This window comes from Populus euphratica, unplaced genomic scaffold (genome assembly GCF_000495115.2).
Source record: "Populus euphratica unplaced genomic scaffold, PopEup_1.0 scaffold268.1, whole genome shotgun sequence".
Taxonomy (NCBI): domain Eukaryota; kingdom Viridiplantae; phylum Streptophyta; class Magnoliopsida; order Malpighiales; family Salicaceae; genus Populus; species Populus euphratica.
In genome coordinates, this window is record NW_011500025.1 from 404,448 (window position 1) to 424,433 (window position 19,986).

Genomic DNA, 19,986 nt, shown 5'->3' on the forward strand with positions numbered 1-19,986 from the left:
TGTCTCTCATTTCATGTATATATTATCCATCAACAGCTTCTGATAATCTCATTATATTTGCTTCTTCTTCTTCTTCTTTTATTGCACAAGAAAGATATATTCCTGGGCAAGCTTATTTATATAGCAATTGAAGTGACAACGTTTCAACTAAGGTATTCAAAAACTTTGTATTTTATTCTTTAATTTATTTTTTTGTATTTTTTTATTGTTTTAATATGTTAATATTAAAAATAATTTTTTAAAAAATAAAAAAATATTATCTTAATGTATTTTCAAGCAAAAAAACACTTTAAAAAATAATTACTACCACAACTATTATCCCAGACATCCTTGAAAAATGAATATTTTTAAAAATGATTTTAAAGGTTTATTATGATGTGAAAAATAAATTTTTTTAAAAGTTAATCATTGATTTTAAAATTAAAAAAACAAAGTGAAATATTAAAAAAACAAAAAATATACATATGTTAGTATGCTTTTTAAAGTGGTTTTTTTCAGAAATATATAAAATATTTTTTTATTTTTTAAAAATTATTTTAATATTAACATATCAAAACGATCTGAATATATCAAAAAAATAATTTCAAATAAAAATAATCTTAAAAAATTATAAAACACGATTTTAATAGTAAAAATAAATAACACGAGAATCATGATTTCAAAATAATATCTACTTATAGATTTTTAATTTTAATATTAACATATCAAAACGATCTAAATATATCAAAAAAATAATTTCAAACAAAAATAATCTTAAAAAATCATAAAATACGATTTTAATAGTAAAAATAAATAACTCGAGAATCATGATTTCAAAATAATATCCACTTATAGATTTTCACCAATCCAATAAATCATATATATGTTTTTTTTTGTTGTATTATTTTTTCTGATATTTTTCATTAATTTTTTTAAATAAAAAAATTATAAAAACATAGTTATTAACATAGAAATTCAAGAATTAACTCGAATTAAATTGGATTTTTCATTAATTTTTTTAAATAAAAAATTATAAAAACAGTTATTAACATAAAAATTCAAGAATTAACTCGAATTAAATTAGTCGAACCGTACGAGATCTTTATCAGATCTGATTCTGAGCCGAATCTAAGAGGCATGAGAAATAGGGCACGTGTGGTCTAGCGCCACCTAAAATGAAGATATGAAATTGAGTAATAATAACAATAATAACCATACAAGGCCACCTAAAATGGCAGTGTGAGTGACTCAGTCCCGGAATCTAAACTCATCACAATGTCCCTCTCTCCCCTTCTCACATCAACACGGCCCCCACTCCTTGATAGAACCCACTTCAAGATCACTCACACTAACCCCAAAAAACCCACCTTTTCTTCACATCCAAGTTTCAGAAACCTGCCCACGTTGATACTGAGCTCCAGCTCCGGCTCCGGCTCTGGCCATGAGGGATCTGGTCACCTACCTGTGTCCCCACCAAAACCCACCTCCCTGGATTGGCAACAGAACGTGTTATCCACTGCAGCAAGCTTGTATCCTCTCTATGTGACTGCTGGTGGGATTCTTGCTTGCTTCAAGCCGTCTGCTTTTTCTTGGTTTGTGAAGAGAGGTCCAGCTTCTTATAGTTTGTCTCTTGGGCTCATCATGTTGGCTATGGGTCTCACTTTGGAACTCAAGGACTTGATTGCCTTGTTTATGCAGAGGCCTCTCTCTGTCAGTTCTTTTCCTTAATCTTCATCTTTTTTGTTTCACGCTGAATGTGTTCTTTTTTTTCATGTTTTAAGGTTAACATGTCTGTTGGGTTCTTGAAATGACATCAAGAAATGAATGCTGATAACATTTTGGATTCATGGTGGTTATTGGGAAGATTTGTAATAGAATCCAGCTAGTTGGTTGGTTGGATGGATGGACGCTCATATGGTCTACAATACCTGAAAAACCCAGGATGATTTTTTTTTTTTTTGGCATTTGAGACTATGCCGACTTTATTGAATTTTTTTGAGCTAATCATGAGCAATGCATTGTGGGTTCAGAAAATTAACGCAACATGCTGAATAGAGGAGCATCTTGGTGCTTATAGTTTGTTAATTTTAAACAAGGTGTCGCAGGAAGTGGTTCTTTACACAATTATGTATTGGCTCTGGCTGACACTGTGCGTGTGTCGTATTCGCTATAGCTGTTTAAGATCAGATTCTTGGGTGCTAATTTCTGTTTTGAATTGGAACATGTGAGGGAATCGCAACTTTAAGTTCATTGGATTGTTTTATGGAATGATTTAAGTTCTAGTTAAGGAAAGGGATTGATAGGAGGTCTCGTTTGCCATCTTTGTTCAGATACTATTTGGATGTGTCGCTCAGTATACAATCATGCCAGCTTTTGGACTGATTGTTAGTAAAGCGTTGGGGCTTCCACCTTCCTTTACAGTTGGATTGATATTGCTCGGTTGTTGCCCTGGAGGTACTGCCTCTAATGTGGTAAGTGCTATCTGTCTATCTTTTTTCTCTGGAACCATACTTATTATGAACTCTATTGAAGCATATTTCAAAGGCAATTTATGATTTTTGATATTAGAATGTAACATTCACTAAGAAATTTCTGCCTCTTTCTTTTTCTGGTTGGAAAATTTACGTGTGACCTACTGATATGGAGTAGCATTTGTACAAGGAGAGAGAGGTCTACACTTCACATTGTATCTTTTCAATGGGAACTCTAATCTGGTGATCTAGTCACGAACAATATGCTTAGTATTCTTCGAAGTTCTTGTCCTCATCTTTCATATCCTCGTCTTTCATAGAGTACTTCCTAGATGAAATATTTTGGGCAGTAGAATGTACAATGCTCATGTCCTTCTGTATCCAAGAGTTATTTGCAAGTTATGAGTGAACATGCATTTTTTACTAGCTTATCCATCCCAGGACTGTTTAACTATGGATCTTTAACCATCTGTGTTTGACTAATCTTTCAAAATTATCATGTTTTGGACCCTGTATCTTGTCAAGATTGACAGTGTTGTGTTCATTACTAATTACGATTCCCCACGTTCTCCCATCCCACAGAAAAGAGGAGAGAAAATGTCAGTCCTGACAAAACTCATTGTTTTTGTGAACTAGGTTATGTTGTTCTTATGTGTTATAAGTCCGAAACTGTTTATGGATTATCGATCAAAACTGGTGTTTTGGCCTTGAGATAATTGAGAATTCTGTTTCCTTTTTTCTATAGACAATTGAAATGATAGGTATATTGAGGTGTATACAAATGCTGTGCCTCAAAATTTGTGAGATATCTATTTATTTTTGCTGAAGTAGTGTTACAGGTGACCTTAATTGCTCAAGGGGATGTTCCACTTTCTATTGTAATGACAGGGTGCACTACTCTTGGTGCAGTACTTCTCACTCCATTTCTGACAAAAATTCTGGCAGGAACTTATGTTCCTGTGGACGCAATTGGTCTTTCCATCAGCACTCTACAGGTAAATTCAAAGTTGTGCTTAATGACAAGTTAGATAGCATCACATTTCAAAATATTCGTTTACTTATACTGTGGTCATTGTCAATTCTTATCCAGGTGGTTGTTGCTCCTATTCTGCTAGGTTCATATATGCAGAGCAAATTTCCTGCAGCTGTGAAAACTATCACGCCTTACGCACCACTGTTTGCTGTTTTAGCTTCATCACTGCTTGCTTGCAGGTTCATTTGGTGCTGTTTGGTTTATTATGTGAAATTGGCGCTTCTGCATTCAATTTTCTCTGATTTTTGTTCTCTGGTTTTTACTCCAGTGTGTTCTCAGAAAATGTTGTGCGTCTTAAATCCTCAATGGTTGCTGCGTCATTGCCATCTGATGCCTCTCTAATTCTTCGCATTCAGTCAATCTTCTCTGGTGAAATGGGAACTATAATGCTTGCTGTTCTGCTGTTACATTTTGCTGGCTTCTTTGTTGGGTATGTTTATGAATTGCTCTTCATTTCTATCCTTGACGATGACAATTCTTCAGTGCTTGCATTCAGCTTTGACTATCAATATGCATCTTATCTTTCGCTAATTTTTGTACCATCTCGGCTAATTATGTAAGCTAGATAAACACACATGCACATAGCCTTTGTCCAATCTTGATTGGTGTCTGGGTGGTTTATGGAAATGAGAAATATTTTTTCTTGTAAGTTTATCTGAACAGAAACTCTCTGGCATCAGAGCATTTAAATCTCAATCTACGCCAAATCGATAATATTCTCACCACTCCAATCATTGTAACCTGTATTTGCTTGCTTAATCAACCTCTTCTATTTTGAGACAGTTGAAAAAGAAAAACAGTAAAAACAGTATGATGATTCTGTTGACTAAAGTACTGTGAAGATTCATGTATTTGAACTGCCTCCATGATGATTCTGTAGGACATTCAAATGTGTCTGCAGATACTGTTTTTGGTGCGTGCCTGGGAGCAATGCTAAAAAAATTATATGCAGTCAGATAATAACAAATTTTGCCCATTTTACGTTGAGATTTACAGAGCAGACAACTTTCTGGCATTTTCTGTCCTGTGAATTTGATTCATCAAAACTTTTGGTATCTACAGGTATATATCAGCAGCAATTATTGGGTTTAAAGAGCCGCAACGGCGGGCAATATCGATTGAGGTATGATCATGTCAATCCCTTGCTATCATCTTGAAAGCATCAGAAAAGTTGTAAATGTTTTCTTTTCGTGAATTTCAGTCGTCGTTCTAATTTTAGCGGTCGATCCATCCCTCGTTGAGTATACTTTATCTTAAATTAATTTCCACTTCTTTTTTTTTTCCTTTCCTGGGGCAACACATCACAGGTTGGAATGCAAAATTCTTCCTTAGGTGTGGTATTAGCAGCATCGCATTTCACTTCACCTATGGTTGCATTACCCCCAGCTATGTCTGCTGTGATTATGAACATCATGGGCAGTAGTATAGGCTTCTTCTGGAGATACACGAATCCCTCTGATTCAAAGGAAAGCGTACAGTCCCAAGATTGATGGAAGTGTAAATGAAGCCCTCGATGATTATTCACTGAACATTTTAATCTTGTTCTTCTGTCTTCATCAGTGTTCTTGAGAAATTATCTGTCAAACCTCCTAGTCGTTGACCATAGGATGCAATGTGGCTCTTCCTCTCCCTAACCCTTGTCTCGGAACTTCAGGCTTGAATTCATGTTTCAGAAGAGCACTGGTCTTGAATTCATGGAGAGTGGACATGAGATCTTGATGAATAATGGTTCATGTAAAGTTCTCAGAATTCATGTAATTCAAAGTGATGCTATGGTTATAAAATTTAAATTGTTTTTGTCAGTATATTTAAGTTTTAACTAATAAATTCTTGGCATTTATTAAAAGAGATAAAAACAAAAATAAATTTATATATGAAATAATTTTAGAATGAATTTATTTATTTTTAAAACAAAAAATTCAACCAAATTTTTTTTTTATTTCGAGACAATAACTAAACAATATCTTCCAAAACTTTTTAGCCTGGTGTTTAGAATGGAATCATAATCATAATAAAAAAAAAAAAATTATGAATGTTTGAAATCATAATAACTATTATTTTTTAGTGCGGGCAATATCGATTGAGGTATGATCATATCAATCCCTTGCTATCATCTTGAAAGTATCAGAAAAGTTGTAAATTTTTTCTTTTCGTGAATTTTCAGTTGTCGTTCTAATTTTAGCAGTCAATCCATCCATTCATCGTTGAGTATACTTTATCTTAAATCAATTTCCACTTCTTTTTTTCTTTCCTGGGGCAACACATCACAGGTTGGAATGCAAAATTCTTCCTTAGGTGTGGTATTAGCAGCATCACATTTCACTTCACCTATGGTTGCATTACCCCCAGCTATGTCTGCTGTGATTATGAACATCATGGGCAGTAGTATAGGCTTCTTCTGGAGATACACGAATCCCTCTGATTCAAAGGACAGCGTACAGTCCCAAGATTGATGGAAGTGTAAATGAAGCCCTCGATGATTATTCACTGAACATTTTAATCTTGTTCTTCTGTCTTCATCAGTGTTCTTGAGAAATTATCTGTCAAACCTCCTAGTCGTTGACCATAGGATGCAATGTGGCTCTTCCTCTCCCTAACCCTTGTCTCGGAACTTCAGGCTTGAATTCATGTTTCAGAAGAGCACTGGTCTTGAATTCATGGAGAGTGGACATGAGATCTTGATGAATAATGGTTCATGTAAAGTTCTCAGAATTCATGTAATTCAAAGTGATGCTATGGTTATAAAATTTAAATTGTTTTTTTGTCAGTATATTTAAGTTTTAACTAATAAATTCTTGGCATTTATTAAAAGAGATAAAAACAAAAATAAATTTATATATGAAATAATTTTAGAATGAATTTATTTATTTTCAAAACAAAAAAATTAACCTTTATTTATTTATTTCGAGATATTGACTAAACAATATCTTCCAAAACTTTTTAGCCGAGTGTTTAGAATGGAATAATAATAAAAAAAAATTATAAATGTTTGAAATCGTGATAATTTTTTTGGTGTATTTTATATAAAAAATATTAAATTAATTTTTTTAATATATTGATATTAAAAATAAAAAAATAAAAATAATATATATATATATATTAAAAAAAAAACTTAATAGATATTTTTGTACTTTGAAACAAGTGCATTTTTCGCGCATGAAAATAAACATGGAAAGTGGGAACCTGACGGAAGAGAATCAATGCACGTGCACCTGTGTGTTCACGAGCCAATCTAAATCGGGATTAAGAAACAAAAGGGCAAGTGGGCCCACTTTAGATCCCACAGACAATCAGCATACGGCCAAACATTGACCCATGTCAATTTGAGTGTCTTTAAAAGTGAATTAATTTTAATTCAGTCCCTCTATTTTTTTTATTAATTAGTTTCTTATCATCATTTACATGCCTTCTTTCTTTTCTCATCTTCTCTACTTCTATTTTATTATTTTATTTATATATAAAAAACAAATCCAGAAGGAACATAAAATCAATAAAAGAATTAAGTTTTAGATTGTTCTAAGAATATAAATTAAATAGATAATTTTTTAAATTTATTTGAGATAAATATGACTTCAATGCCCCCCAATATAAACAATGAAATATCCCTTTTTAATAATTCTTAATTTGTTCATTGAAACTAATTTGAAAGCAACTTGCCCACCTTTTTAAAATGTTTTTTTAATGTATTAAAATAGTCTTTATTTTTATTAATACAAATACGTAAAAAGAATTTAAAAATATAAAAAATTTAATGTAAAATTAAAAAACAATTACGAATTTTCAAAAACATGGTAAATACCAAATAGAATTTAAGAAGTTATAGTTAATAAATTTTTTTATTAAATAGCAAAAGTTTTTTAAATTTTATAAGCAAAAAAATTATAAAGATAATGGATAATTATCTCTTCTATAAAATGAAGAGGAAGAAGAACAGGAAAAAGCTTCTCAATAGGCAAGATGTAATAAACTTCTAGAAGAACAAGAAAAATGAATATCTTAGCTCTGAACCTCGTAACTCTCAACTCTAAAAACCTGAACTCCCTTTAACTCCTTAGATCTCTGATCTCCTTCTCACTTCTTAGCTTCGAGGAAAGCTTTCAAGAAATCAATGGCAGACGTAAAGAAAGACTCCGTCTCACCAACGCCACAACCACCACCGTCACTGCCACCAACAAGAAATGACGACGTCGACTCCAGGAAGGCATCAGAAAGACCGCTTCTCAAGAAGACAAAGACCACTTCTTCCTCCATACCAGATGACACTCACTTCCCTGGCCCGCTATTTCCCGCTGTTCGCAGAGCTGCTCCTCCCCCACTAACACCTTCCACCCACCACCACCTCCGCCCTCCACTGTCCGATCTCCGTCTCTCCACAAACAGCAACAACCACACCACTGTCAATGCTACTAATAGTAGCATTGATATTAGTAGTAGTGGGAACAATTCCAGCTTCTCGGTTGATAGGGACTGGATGTACCCATCTTTTCTTGGGCCCCACGTGGCTAGGAGTCGAGTCACGGTGAAGGGTCGCCGTGGTAATAATAAGGTGGCGGCGGAGGTGGATGAGAAGGAGAAGCACAACACTGGGGCGAGGCCCTCTGCTATTACTTCTAGTTCCGATGCTAGTGCTGCTAATAAGGGGAAAGTGAAAGAGGAGAAGTTATTGAAGGTAGATGATGATATTAAAGAAGTGAAAACGGCAGCTGCCACTCAAGTTTTGGTGACTCGCTCTGGTGTCAACAGAAGTCGGAGATTCACATCTTCTTCGATCTTTTATTTGGTAAAAACAACTGCCCCTTTTCTTTGTTTTTTTCTTTTAAAAGTAGAAGTAATAGTTAAGGTTTCCTGAAAAGGAAGAAAGTGGAAATCTTTTATTACATTATTGTACAGTTTTTTCAGGCAATTAAAAAACTAGAGCACTTGTTTTTCCACTTTATTTCTATTTTTGGGTCAAGTATAGAAGCAGTTTCTTATTGGATTTAGTTTGCTTTATTTTGATATAGCATTACTGATGATTTCGTTGCTAATCTTCTATTGCAGCTTAATTTCACTTGTATAGTATTTATGTCTTTTTCGATTTACTTGAGCAATAAAGTCGCGAAACTAGAGGTATGTTTCATATACATCTTTTGACAAGTTGAATTGTTGGTTCTTTCTGTTGAAATCTATTGATGTCTTGAACAATTTGGAACATTCTAACTCAGTTGCTGAAATGAGAAAGAAAATAAAAGGTGAAAATCAAGAAGACCTAACTATTCTGAATCTCAAAAAGGGATGGTTTAGAAAATGGAAAAAAAGTAAACAAATTCTTGTTAAATGTTAATGGCGACTGAAAATAGGTTTAGTTGATTTATGCTCCTCTGTTCATGAATATGGCTCTTTTACTTGCAGGAAGAGAATACTAACCTCCGTACAGTGTGTAGTAATAAAGGCGGTGCTGATAATGATGGCATTGAAGTTTTGCAGCCTGAAGTTAATAGTTCATTTTATCTTGGAAATGCTGACAGCAGAGCTGTTGCTTTGTATACCGTGATGTTCACACTCGTCATACCTTTTTTGTTGTATAAATATCTTGATTATCTTCCCCAAATAAAGACTCTCTCAAAAAGAACAATGAATAACAAGGAGGAGGCTCCCCTGAAGAAGAGAATTGCATATATGGTGGATGTTTGCTTCTCTGTTTATCCCTATGCAAAGCTACTTGCACTCCTTTTTGCGACCATCTTTCTCATAGGATTTGGTGGGTTAGCGCTGTATGCTGTCAGTGATGGTAGCTTGGCGGAAGCTCTTTGGCTTTCATGGACATTTGTAGCTGATTCAGGAAATCATGCTGATAGAGTTGGCACCGGGCCAAGAATTGTTTCTGTCTCTATAAGTTCAGGAGGCATGCTGATATTTGCTATGATGCTTGGACTTGTCTCGGATGCCATCTCAGAAAAGGTAGATTCGCTGCGGAAAGGAAAGAGCGAAGTAATCGAAAAGAACCACATACTAATTCTTGGATGGAGTGACAAATTGGTAATTCATACTAGTTACTTTGAACTATCATTCACTGTTTCCTTTGCATTTTCATTTTTGTTAACTAGTGTAATGTTTGTATAAAGTAGGAGCCTGTCAAAAGCAAATACTTAGCTGTCCAAGGAACAAAAAATGGTTTTTTATGTTTTTTTGAATAGGAAGTAAACATGATTTTTTTTTTTTTAAAGAGGAAGGAATTACATATGGTTTAGGTTGATCAAGTTAGTGCAATAGAATAGGACTTTCATGTTCCTTTTTCTCTATAAAAATCTCGTCTCTTAAAAACCAACTTGGCTGTAATTTAATTAAGTGCTTGATAAGATGTTAAGAGAAGTTTCTATATAAAAATTTCTTGGCTCTTAAAAACCAATTTGGCCATGTAAATCTTGTTGTGACAGAGTAAATGCATTTTAGAATCAAGGTTTTTCTTTGAACTCTTCTTTTACCGGTATGAGAGGTTGAGCATGTAAATCTTATGATGACAGTGTAAACTCTTTTTAGGATTAAGACAAGGTGTTAAAGATGATGTTTTGGTTGTAGGGCTCACTTTTGAAGCAGCTAGCAATAGCAAACAAGAGCATTGGTGGCGGTGTTATAGTTGTACTTGCAGAGAGAGACAAGGAAGAAATGGAGATGGATATAGCGAAGCTCGAATTTGACTTCATGGGCACTTCTGTCATATGCAGAAGTGGTAGTCCTCTTATCCTGGCTGACTTAAAGAAAGTATGTTTGAGTATTTTTTTGCTATTTTTTCCAATTTGTAGTTTTTTGGTCTGGATTGATTGTTGTGTTTTCATATTCATAGGTTTCAGTATCAAAGGCACGTGCTATTATTGTATTAGCATCTGATGAGAATGCTGATCAGGTTCTTTTCTTTCTCAATGTTGCTATCCAACTTCATAACTTGTGTGGTTCTTCTCCGCAAAAATTACAAAGATTTCTGTATTTTTGTTACCAGAGTGATGCACGTGCCTTAAGAGTTGTTCTCAGTCTAACAGGAGTTAAAGAGGGTTTGAGGGGTCATGTGGTTGTGGAGATGAGTGACCTTGACAATGAACCTCTAGTGAAGCTTGTTGGAGGGGAACTCATTGAAACAGTTGTTGCACATGATGTTATTGGACGCTTGATGATTCAGTGTGCTCTGCAACCAGGCCTTGCACAGGTTTACTCAGATGAGCCTTCACTACCCTTTTAAGAAAAGGGATTTATTTTCTTTTCTAAGAAAATTTTATTTTATTATTTTTTTTATATATAAAAAGCAAGAGTTTTATTAAAGAATTAGCAAAAAGGTTAGAAGCCAGCCAAAATCTCAACATCATACCAAAGGCTCCAAAATCCCTGAAACAAAACAACTGAAAACACTAGTAAAGAGTTTCAACACCCAGGCTAAGTGACCTAACACACAAAATTCTAATCAAAATGAAACTGTCTGCAGAAACTGAAATTCAGAAAGCAACCAGAATCAAGCCATTACCAGACAAAAAGGAAAAATATATGGAAACTAGCCACCAACCAAGAACAGCAATGAGGAAAGTCCACGATAAACAACCTAAAAAAGAGAACAGAAGACAAAGAACAATATCTTCCCTTTTAGAGGACCAGCTGATAGAGTTGTAAGGAGCCTTAGAATTCTCCAGCTCAGCCCCTAAGAAAAAGAAGTAGAAAAACCTTTAGAGATTCGAAACCACCCTAACCCCAAACAAAACAGCACAAAACTTACTCCATCATGGATGAGAATGCGCATGTTTTTGGTATTTTGAGAAAAAGGAGAAAAGGACATAAAAAAATTATGGTGTTTGAATTTCATGGGACTGCTGAAAAAAATTTACTGTTTTGTTTTTGGTGACAGTACCTTCAGTTTTGTTATCTTGTCATGCATGTGCCATGCTCTTTTAAATATCTATGCAATTCTAACTTTTCAGTTAGTATTGTATGTTTCAACAATTTAGAGCAATATTTTCCTTTGGCCAGATCTGGGAAGATATACTGGGGTTTGAGAATGCAGAGTTTTACATCAAAAGGTGGCCTCAATTGGATGGGCTGCTTTTTCAAGATGTGCTCATTTCATTTCCTGAAGCAATTCCCTGTGGAGTTAAGGTTGCAGCTGAAGGTGGAAAGATAAAATTAAATCCTGATGATAACTATGCTCTAAAAGAAGGAGATGAAATCCTTGTTATAGCTGAGGATGATGACACCTACGCTCCAGGTCCTCTTCCAGAGGTTATCCTTCTTTTCAAACTTGATGGAGCAGAAAGTTGGATACTTGTTGATGATTTTCAACTTTGGAAGTTACTACATTAAGCTTTTATCGATTCCTTTGATTTTCTGGCTAAAATCTCATATCCAGCTGAAAAAGAAAAGAAAAGGACACCACAATACTTTTGTATCATTTATATGGACAAGTTCATCACATCTGCCTGTCAATTTCTTTTCCACTTGTTAAACAGAAAAAAACACTTGCTACATTCCTAGTGAAAAAAAAAAGTATTTAAGATGTATTTTCTCATTTTACATGCCATATCTGTTTCCAGGTACGTCAAAGTTCTTGTCCGAAAACAATGGATCCTCCAAAATATCCAGAGAAGATACTGTTCTGTGGCTGGCGACGTGACATTGATGACATGATAATGGTATAATGCAGTCCACACACACACTCCCCTTTCCCTCTTGCATTGAAGGGGGTTGAATTGGAGTTACTGACTAATAAACAAAAGGAAAATTAATTACGGAGCTGCAACTTAATTTATGTTTTCTCAGGTTCTGGAAGCTTTACTTGCTCCAGGTTCGGAACTGTGGATGTTCAATGAGGTCCCAGAAAAGGAGAGAGAAAAGAAGCTTACTGATGGCGGACTTGATATTCATGGATTAGAGAACATAACACTTGTCCATCGTGAGGGAAACGCTGTCATCAAACGACATTTGGAGAATCTTCCTCTTGAGACTTTTGATTCTGTAAGTTGCATTACCTTTTTTGCTGTCTCTCTCAGTCTCACGGTGATATCAAAGGTTACTGCTTGTGGATCTTAAATAAGGGTAGGTTTTACAAGTGCTTGTGCGAAGTAGTAAAATGTCTATAATTCATGTAAATATTGAACCCAAAAGCTGAAACTATTAACTGGAGAGGCCAATGTGTCATGCAATGCTATAACAGGCTGTAATAGTTATAATATATCCGGATTAAGAAATGTGGGATTATTCATCATCCATCTAATGTTCAAGGCTAACAGAACACAATATTTATCGCCTAAAATTAGCGCATTGAGATTTTCTGACACCTTATTAACCATTCAAAGACTTCTTTTTATTTATTTTTGTTTGAGAGATTGTATTTACTCTCCTTACTTGATCAATGTGGGATGACACCACAACTATTTTTGGCTACTTGTTCACATATTAAATTTTCTTGTTATCTTACATGCATGACGGGTACAAAAACCTTTTTAACTTTATTCCACAAACTCAATTCCACTACTGATCACTAACTCTAAACGGACAGATATTAATTCTTGCAGATGAGTCATTGGAAGATTCAATTGTACATTCTGACTCCAGATCTCTTGCTACCCTTCTCCTTATTCGAGATATACAGGTAACTGCTATTGCTGCTTCCTTCCAATATTTCTGATATGATATTTTCTGATTAAACCCAATATTTTGAGTGCCTCCCCAGCTCTCATCTCTTTGTCCTAGTAATTTGTATTCACCCATGCCTTTAAAGACAGCCATGGTTCTGCTAGTAGGTCCCTGTTTTCCAGCTCTCAAGGTCAATGCATCAGTATATATGAAACATTTTGGATCCCTTGAACATAGTTTTATTCAGAAATAACTAGAATAGTTCTTCCATTGCAATTAGTGCAGGTTTAATTTGAACTTGAGTGAAATGGTTTGGCAAATTTATATGGAACTTTTGCTTGTGGAAAATTTTGAGTTCCATGACGATACTTGCATGTGTAGTTGTTACAGTTGATGCCACGTCGCAGAACAAGTAATGTTCGAGTGAAGTAGAAGCCATACTATCCCAAATTCCTTTCTTCTTTACTCTTTGCCTGGTTCAAAGACTATCCTGTTATTCCTTTTCTTTATATTTATTTGATAACAAGATAAGAGAACACGCAGTGGTATATTCAGTATTTTAGAGAACTTGTGATTGTTACTTCAGCTGTACGCTAATCATAGGGAAATATCACCAGTTTTTGTATCATCATCTTCCTTTTTCAATCAATTTTCCTTCTTTGAATCATTATACAATGCAGGTTGCGTGGATCATTTTTTACCGCCCACACATTTTAGCTTGTTATGATTCAGAGCAGTTGCAGCTCTACTTTAGCAATGTTTAAGATGAGTTTTTATGCTACTGAATGCTGATGATTGCGTTTTGTTCAGCTCAATATGGATTATTTATATATTTAATCAGTAGCCTTAATATTGTCGCCCATATTTTCTGGGAAGAAAAATGAATTCCATCCCGCAATCTTACTTGTATCTACAGTTACAGTGGAGAGGAGATTAAGTAATGGGAGATGAAGTAAGGGGTTGGAGGAGATTAGTTTTAGACATGTAGGATAGAAGAGAGAAGGTCTAAATCGCATGTGTTCTGCGTTTTTTGTTTTTTGTGCAGAAAACCAAAATTTACGTGTAAACCATTTCGCAGCCTGTACATGTTTTGAATAAATGATTGCTAATAAAGCTGCCTCTTCTTTGCCTCATGGAATGCAGTTAAAGCGTCTCCCTTACAGAGATGCAAAGCCAACTTCTTTACGGATTTCTGGGTTCTCTCATAGCTCATGGATCCGTGAAATGCAACAAGCATCGGATAAATCAATAATTATTAGTGAAATCTTAGATTCTAGGACTAGAAACCTCGTCTCAGTGTCCCGAATCAGTGATTATGTGCTATCAAATGAGCTGGTAAGCATGGCACTTGCAATGGTTGCTGAAGACAAGCAAATAAATCGTGTTCTTGAAGAGCTTTTTGCAGAGGAGGTACCTTCCATATCTTATCTGACTTTTAACGCTGTTCTACTTTGTCATACCTAGTTGTACTTAGAAAATATGTGCATGGATCTGTCCCTGCAATTGTTTTTTCATCTTCGAAACTTCAAATTTTTGCATGTTTACAACTTGTTCCAATTTTCAGGGCAATGAGATGTGCATTAAACCAGCAGAATTTTACCTATTCGATCAAGAAGAGATTCCTTTTTATGAGATTATGATTAGAGGTCGTCAAAGAAATGAAATTGTGATCGGTTATCGCCTTGCTAATGCAGAGCGTGCCATTATTAACCCTCCTGAAAAGTCACAACCAAGAAAATGGTCCCTTGACGATGTTTTTGTTGTCATCTCTTTGGGTGACTGAAAGGATCCCTCTTGCTTTCCACTGTCTTTCTGCCAAGCCCTCTCGCCTGTACATTTACACCAATCCCACCACATCTAACTTCGTTGCTGTTCCATGGGTGCTGGCTAATTGTAGCTCGGAGCTTTCTAACCGACAGAGGCAGGTACTTGTGGTGGAATCACAAAGTAATTGAAATTTGACCACGGAAAACATGTACAATTGCAAGTTAATGTGAAAAATGATTAGACTTTGTTGACTTGTAACATTTACTGAGGCAAAGTTCCTCATTAATCCTCTTCATTGTATGAGTTAGCAGGCATTAATTTTGGCAAACTCGTGCTTCTGATCCTTGATATAGCTCTGTATCTTCTTTCACAGTTCCCTGCACCGTAAGATTACACGAAAAAATAGATACGTTCCATGGTTTGGATGATGCAATAATGGTGATAAACATTATTGGTATTAACTGGAGGATGAAGCCATTTGATGGCCAATTCTGCTGTCAAAAGACATCTACTGTACTCATGAAAAATGGCTTACAGGTTTAGTCTAGTGTGTCACAAAGCAGACCTAGTTGACATGGTCTGTCTGAGACTCAGTAGTCACAACGTAGATGTCTCACATAAAAAAAAAAAAAAGAAGGCCACTTGGTAGACATCATTACAGAAAAAGACAGGTGGTTTCCATTCCTCTTCATTTTTTACTACGTCAGAGAGGGCTACTGGACAAAGCAACACGCAACACAGGGGTGTAAAGATTCTGTGTAAGAAAAATGTGACCAAATATTTTGAATAGAACAATGAATTCAGTGTATGATCTTGAGCCAAACATCTAGAATGAAATATCCAAACCATATGATGATGGTGATAATGCATCTTACCTATAGGCTTTGGGTAGCTAGAGAAGGCATGAAGAGTACGGGTGAAAGTAGCAGGAGATTTTGGAAATTGAACTTTGCAACATGAAAGATGAGCTGATCAACTGCAAGTTTGTCAAGCCACCTTCCCATAATTGCTGTCACATGCTTCATCTTGTCCTCTCCTCTAAGTTCCTAGGAAATGTACATGTCTGAAAGATTCATTACAATTAGCCGGTCTGATTCAAGTAAACAGAAGCCAAATACCGATACCATAGTTGAACAGCCTGGAATGCAATCATTTGAATTTCAGTTATACCATCAATTTGTAGAGATAATACAATCCAGATAATAACAACGATCTCCAAACAAGTGTGAGCGCATGACATCGAGAGAGGGGGGAAAAAAACCCACTAACTTTGAATTTTTGCAAGCATGTCTACTTGAGTCTAGGATTGAACTTCTCGTTTGTTTTCCTTTCATGGACTAAAAACAACAGTGTACTACATTTTTACTATCTTGCAAAAAGAGATGTAGGCACCAATACTAAGTAGCGCCTTTGAAGTCTTGAATAACAAGGCATGGTAAGGGTTGGTGCAGGCATCAAAAAGCACTGAAACCTGAAGAACAAGGTACAATAGCTAGCCATTGTCACTTCCTGGCAATGTGAAAATTGACTTGATAAACCACCAAAATCTAGTACAAAACACACACACACACACACACCCCTAATGTCCTTAGGGAATCCACCCTATTCAGCCAAATAATCAAACGGCTACATGGTCAAAACCACAAAAGGCTACTTGAAAGATATGGAAACCAATGAGTATTTTAAATGCAGAAAAGATCGCAGAAAAAGAAAACATAGGAGAGCTATAAAACAGGCAAACAAGAGAGGATAACTTATTTTAAGTTCAGTGTCTGCCTAATTCTTGGGAAGACCTAGCCATAGACATGTTTCAAACACGATAACAAAATTTATTTAGACAGTATGATCAATATAAGCATTTGTTAGAAGTGCGCCTGGGGCCCCGTGCAAGGCTCCAGGGAAAAGGGGCCTTTAAAGCACAAGACAAAAGTGCGCCTGGGGCCCCGTGCAAGGCTCAAGGGAAAAGGGGCCTTTAAAGCACAAGAGGTTTAAAAGATTCCATAGCAAGATTAAAGGCATCCTAGTTGTCAAAAATGAATTCTAACCTTACAGTGAATTACATTTAATAATGACCGCGGGAGAAAATAATGTGCATACCAATCTCCTTCAAACATCAGACAATGGCCTTTTGATGAGCAGTTGAGCACAAATCCCAAGACAGCTTCATAGAATTTCTGGGTCCCTTCCTTCAAGAACATATCATGCTTCACAGAAAAAATTGTGAAAGATAAACTACGCTTTGTGAAGGCTGCTGACAAGTGAAGTATAGACTCTATCATCAGGTGTAAGACCTGCCTCTGTCATCTCATCATACAACTTGAATGCTTCTTCAGATCTTCCTTCCTTGGACAAGCCTGAAATTATTGCTGTATAAGTGACTACATTGAGAGGTAAGCCCTTTTGGCGCACTTCATTGAAGAGTTCCACTGCATCATCCAGCTTCCCGAAAATGCATTCTCCATGCAAAAGTGATGTGTAAGTATATATGTCTGGGATTATCCCTTTTGCTCTCATTTCATCTCTTAGCTCATAAGCTTCCTTCATCCTACCTTTCTTGCTGTACCCATCAATTAGAACATTGTATGTAACAGCATTAGGCTCTCCCCCTGCTTTCTTCATTTCTTGAAACAGTTTCTTTGCTTCCACAAAATTCCCTTCCTTGCAATATATGTCAATTAAAGTGGTAAAACTGACGACATTAGGAACCACACCCTTTTCGATCATTGTAAGTAACAACCTCTTTGCTTCTTCAGGCTTGTTCAATTTACGTAACCCATCAGCAATTGTGTTAAGAGTATAGATATCATTCTTAAATCCTTTCTTCTCCATTATGACTTGCACCTTAAAAGCTTCATCTATCAACCCCCTTTTGCAATAACCATCTATAAGCGTGTTATATATCAGTTGATTGACATCAAGCCCTCGGGTTTGCATCTCATTCACCAATATCTCAGCTGCCTCCATTTCACCAGCCTTGCAAACACCATCAATCAATGTTCCATATGTGTGAACATTGGCAACAAGGCCTTTCTCAGTCAACTCATCAAACAAGGCAAATGCCCTTTTTGTATTTCCAATTTTACAGTTCCAATTAATGACCACAGTATAAACATGAATATCTGCTTTAATCCCTTTCTCACAAATTTCTTGAAAAATCCTCTCAACTTTGTCAATCTTACCAGAACTACCATGCCAGTCAATCAAAAGAGTATATGTAGCCGCATTAAATGCAACTTTATCCACTTCCATCAATCTCAACATCTCATTAACTCCCTCAAAATCCATTCTCTTAATATATGCATTTATAAGTGTGTTATATGTAAAAACATTCGGTTTAATCCCTTTGCTAGCCATTTCAATCATCAAATCCTTAGCCCTTTTAACCCTTCGTCTCTTACACAATCCATCAATCACAATCGTCAAAGAATAAACTGTAACCTCCACATTAAACTCAACCATTCTTTTAAAAAGACCCAAACAAGCCTCCATTTTATCACACCTCTTCAATGCAAGCAAAAACACAATACAAGACCTATCATCAATCTTTAACTCGTAGCTCACCATATAATCAAAGACCCGAAAACCCTCTTCAAACAAATTACAATCGGCATAAACCCTAAACAGCATATCACACAACTTCTCCACAAAGTTGGGTTCATTATTAAATCCACTCTCTTCAACCAAAGAAACAAGATTTGCAACCGGGCATCTAAGATTACTATCCATAGCAACATAAGTCAAAACTCTTTTCATTTCTGCAAACCTTCTAGCCTTGAACAATCTAAAAACAACGCTTAGATGGGATTGAAGATCAGGTTTATGTGAAACAAAGGATTGATTTTTTCGCAAAAAGTTGAAGAAATTCAAGCAAGAATGAAGCGGGACATTTGGGTTGGAGAAGACAAGGTTGGTTATGTGAGAATCCAGGTTGGAAAGCAAAGATGAGTCGGTTGTTTCGAAGGGTTTTAGGCCAGCTTTGATTAGGGTTTTAGCAATCTTTTGTGCCAATTCTGAATTAGATAATGAAGTGGTGCTTGCAGTAATGGGTGTTTTCTTGAATGTCTGCAACAATTTCTGTGTAGCCATTTCTACTATAATTTCTTAGCAAAAACACAAACACAAGCTAAAAGTTGTCAAACAGCAACGATGTCGTCCACGTCCATGTATCTAAAAACCTAGTAACCATCAAACTAACAAAACAAAGAAGCTCACCTGAAACACCGACGCCATCGGTCGGAAAACAAATCGTTAACAATTTGTGGCAAGTCACTTGCACCGCCAGGTGGTTCCGAGGTGAAGTGGAACCGATAGTACACAGATAGTCATTGGCTGATTGATTAAGCGGTCATGGGCAATAGAATTTCTAAGAGATTATTATATATTTGGCGTGAATTTTTAAAAAATTTTAATTACTACTTTTATTTAATAGAATTTCTAAGAGATTATTATATATGTGGCGTGAATTTTTAAAAAAATTTAATTACTACTTTTATTTTTTATATGTGATTATGTAAAATTTTAATTTGTGTGCATGAATATTTTATTTTATTTTTAATTGAGCGAGAGTGTATTTATTTTTTTATTTTAAAATATTTAAGTAAATGTGCTTTCGAAATATTAATTTTAAAATCTACCAACTCACAATCTTATGTTAGCTATATATATTGAATTTAATTAATAGCCTATTTGGTTAAAAACATCAAATTATTTGATATAAAAAATTATACTGTGTTGTTAATAAAATAATTTAAATGAAAAATACTATTAAAAATCGAGTCAATATTGGGTTGATGCGGGTTTTTAATAAGGTCAGTTAATTATTATTTTATTATTATTTTCAATTCAAATGACTTCAAACACCAAATTAAGCAAATCTCAAGCCTATTAAGGTTTTATAACAGTAATGGTGATGATAGATGGCCAAAAGTTGCTAGGTAGTGTTTGAGATTATAGTATACAGTGTTTTTAACAATATTATTCATTTAATATTATATTAAAATAATATTTTTAAAAAATTAATACATTAAAATATAATAAATCAGTGAAGGATTCTTTTTATATAATGTCAAACTAAATTCACATGGCCCTATCATTAAGTAAGAAATACAAGGAAAAAAATCCTCAAAGAAAATTAACTGTGTGGTT

At 35.1% G+C, this 19,986-nt stretch overlaps 3 protein-coding genes across 10 annotated transcripts; 2 read left to right on the top strand and 1 right to left on the bottom strand.

The window, feature by feature from the left end:
• Positions 1 to 1,183: 1,183 nt before the first annotated feature.
• Positions 1,184 to 5,283, top strand: LOC105142132 (probable sodium/metabolite cotransporter BASS1, chloroplastic). Its single transcript, XM_011049630.1, has 7 exons — positions 1,184 to 1,689; positions 2,310 to 2,450; positions 3,290 to 3,445; positions 3,541 to 3,662; positions 3,752 to 3,913; positions 4,546 to 4,606; positions 4,791 to 5,283. The coding sequence occupies exons 1-7, from the start codon at positions 1,255 to 1,257 to the stop codon at positions 4,971 to 4,973; spliced, it is 1,260 nt and encodes a 419-aa protein (XP_011047932.1). The 5' UTR covers positions 1,184 to 1,254; the 3' UTR covers positions 4,974 to 5,283.
• A 2,121-nt stretch (positions 5,284 to 7,404) lies between these two features.
• LOC105142133 (ion channel DMI1-like) lies at positions 7,405 to 15,274 on the top strand. 6 transcript variants are annotated; one of them, XM_011049631.1, is made up of 12 exons: positions 7,409 to 8,263; positions 8,524 to 8,592; positions 8,875 to 9,501; positions 10,042 to 10,224; positions 10,307 to 10,366; positions 10,460 to 10,663; positions 11,473 to 11,721; positions 12,033 to 12,131; positions 12,259 to 12,453; positions 12,998 to 13,090; positions 14,218 to 14,484; positions 14,639 to 15,274. In XM_011049631.1, the coding sequence occupies exons 1-12, from the start codon at positions 7,592 to 7,594 to the stop codon at positions 14,855 to 14,857; spliced, it is 2,937 nt and encodes a 978-aa protein (XP_011047933.1). In that variant the 5' UTR covers positions 7,409 to 7,591; the 3' UTR covers positions 14,858 to 15,274. The 6 variants fall into 6 exon arrangements, with proteins under 6 accessions (XP_011047938.1, XP_011047934.1, XP_011047936.1 ...); XM_011049636.1 differs by lacking the exon at positions 14,639 to 15,274 and having other exon boundaries at positions 7,405 to 8,263; positions 13,014 to 13,090; positions 14,218 to 14,308; XM_011049632.1 differs by lacking the exons at positions 14,218 to 14,484; positions 14,639 to 15,274 and adding an exon at positions 13,755 to 14,211 and having other exon boundaries at positions 7,405 to 8,263.
• A 213-nt stretch (positions 15,275 to 15,487) lies between these two features.
• On the bottom strand, positions 15,488 to 19,205 carry LOC105142134 (Pentatricopeptide repeat (PPR-like) superfamily protein). 3 transcript variants are annotated; one of them, XM_011049637.1, is made up of 3 exons: positions 16,939 to 19,205; positions 15,717 to 16,312; positions 15,541 to 15,595 (listed from the first exon to the last, which is right to left on the bottom strand). In XM_011049637.1, the coding sequence occupies exon 1, from the start codon at positions 18,925 to 18,927 to the stop codon at positions 17,074 to 17,076; it is 1,854 nt and encodes a 617-aa protein (XP_011047939.1). In that variant the 5' UTR covers positions 18,928 to 19,205; the 3' UTR covers positions 15,541 to 15,595; positions 15,717 to 16,312; positions 16,939 to 17,073. The 3 variants fall into 3 exon arrangements, with proteins under 3 accessions (XP_011047941.1, XP_011047940.1, XP_011047939.1); XM_011049639.1 differs by having other exon boundaries at positions 15,488 to 15,904; XM_011049638.1 differs by having other exon boundaries at positions 15,488 to 15,979.
• Positions 19,206 to 19,986: the final 781 nt, after the last annotated feature.

Excerpts from the sequence above, each read along its gene's own strand:
- LOC105142133 (XM_011049631.1), top strand. The coding sequence starts at position 7,592 with ATGGCAGACGTAAAGAAAGACTCCGTCTCACCAACGCCACAACCACCA. Across the intron at positions 9,502-10,041 it reads TTGGATGGAGTGACAAATTG|GGCTCACTTTTGAAGCAGCT; the intron begins GTAATTCATACT and ends TTTTGGTTGTAG. Across the intron at positions 13,091-14,217 it reads TCCTTATTCGAGATATACAG|TTAAAGCGTCTCCCTTACAG; the intron begins GTAACTGCTATT and ends CATGGAATGCAG.
- LOC105142134 (XM_011049639.1), bottom strand. The coding sequence starts at position 18,927 with ATGGCTACACAGAAATTGTTGCAGACATTCAAGAAAACACCCATTACT.
- LOC105142132 (XM_011049630.1), top strand. The coding sequence starts at position 1,255 with ATGTCCCTCTCTCCCCTTCTCACATCAACACGGCCCCCACTCCTTGAT. Across the intron at positions 3,663-3,751 it reads TCATCACTGCTTGCTTGCAG|TGTGTTCTCAGAAAATGTTG; the intron begins GTTCATTTGGTG and ends TTTTTACTCCAG. Across the intron at positions 4,607-4,790 it reads GGCGGGCAATATCGATTGAG|GTTGGAATGCAAAATTCTTC; the intron begins GTATGATCATGT and ends AACACATCACAG.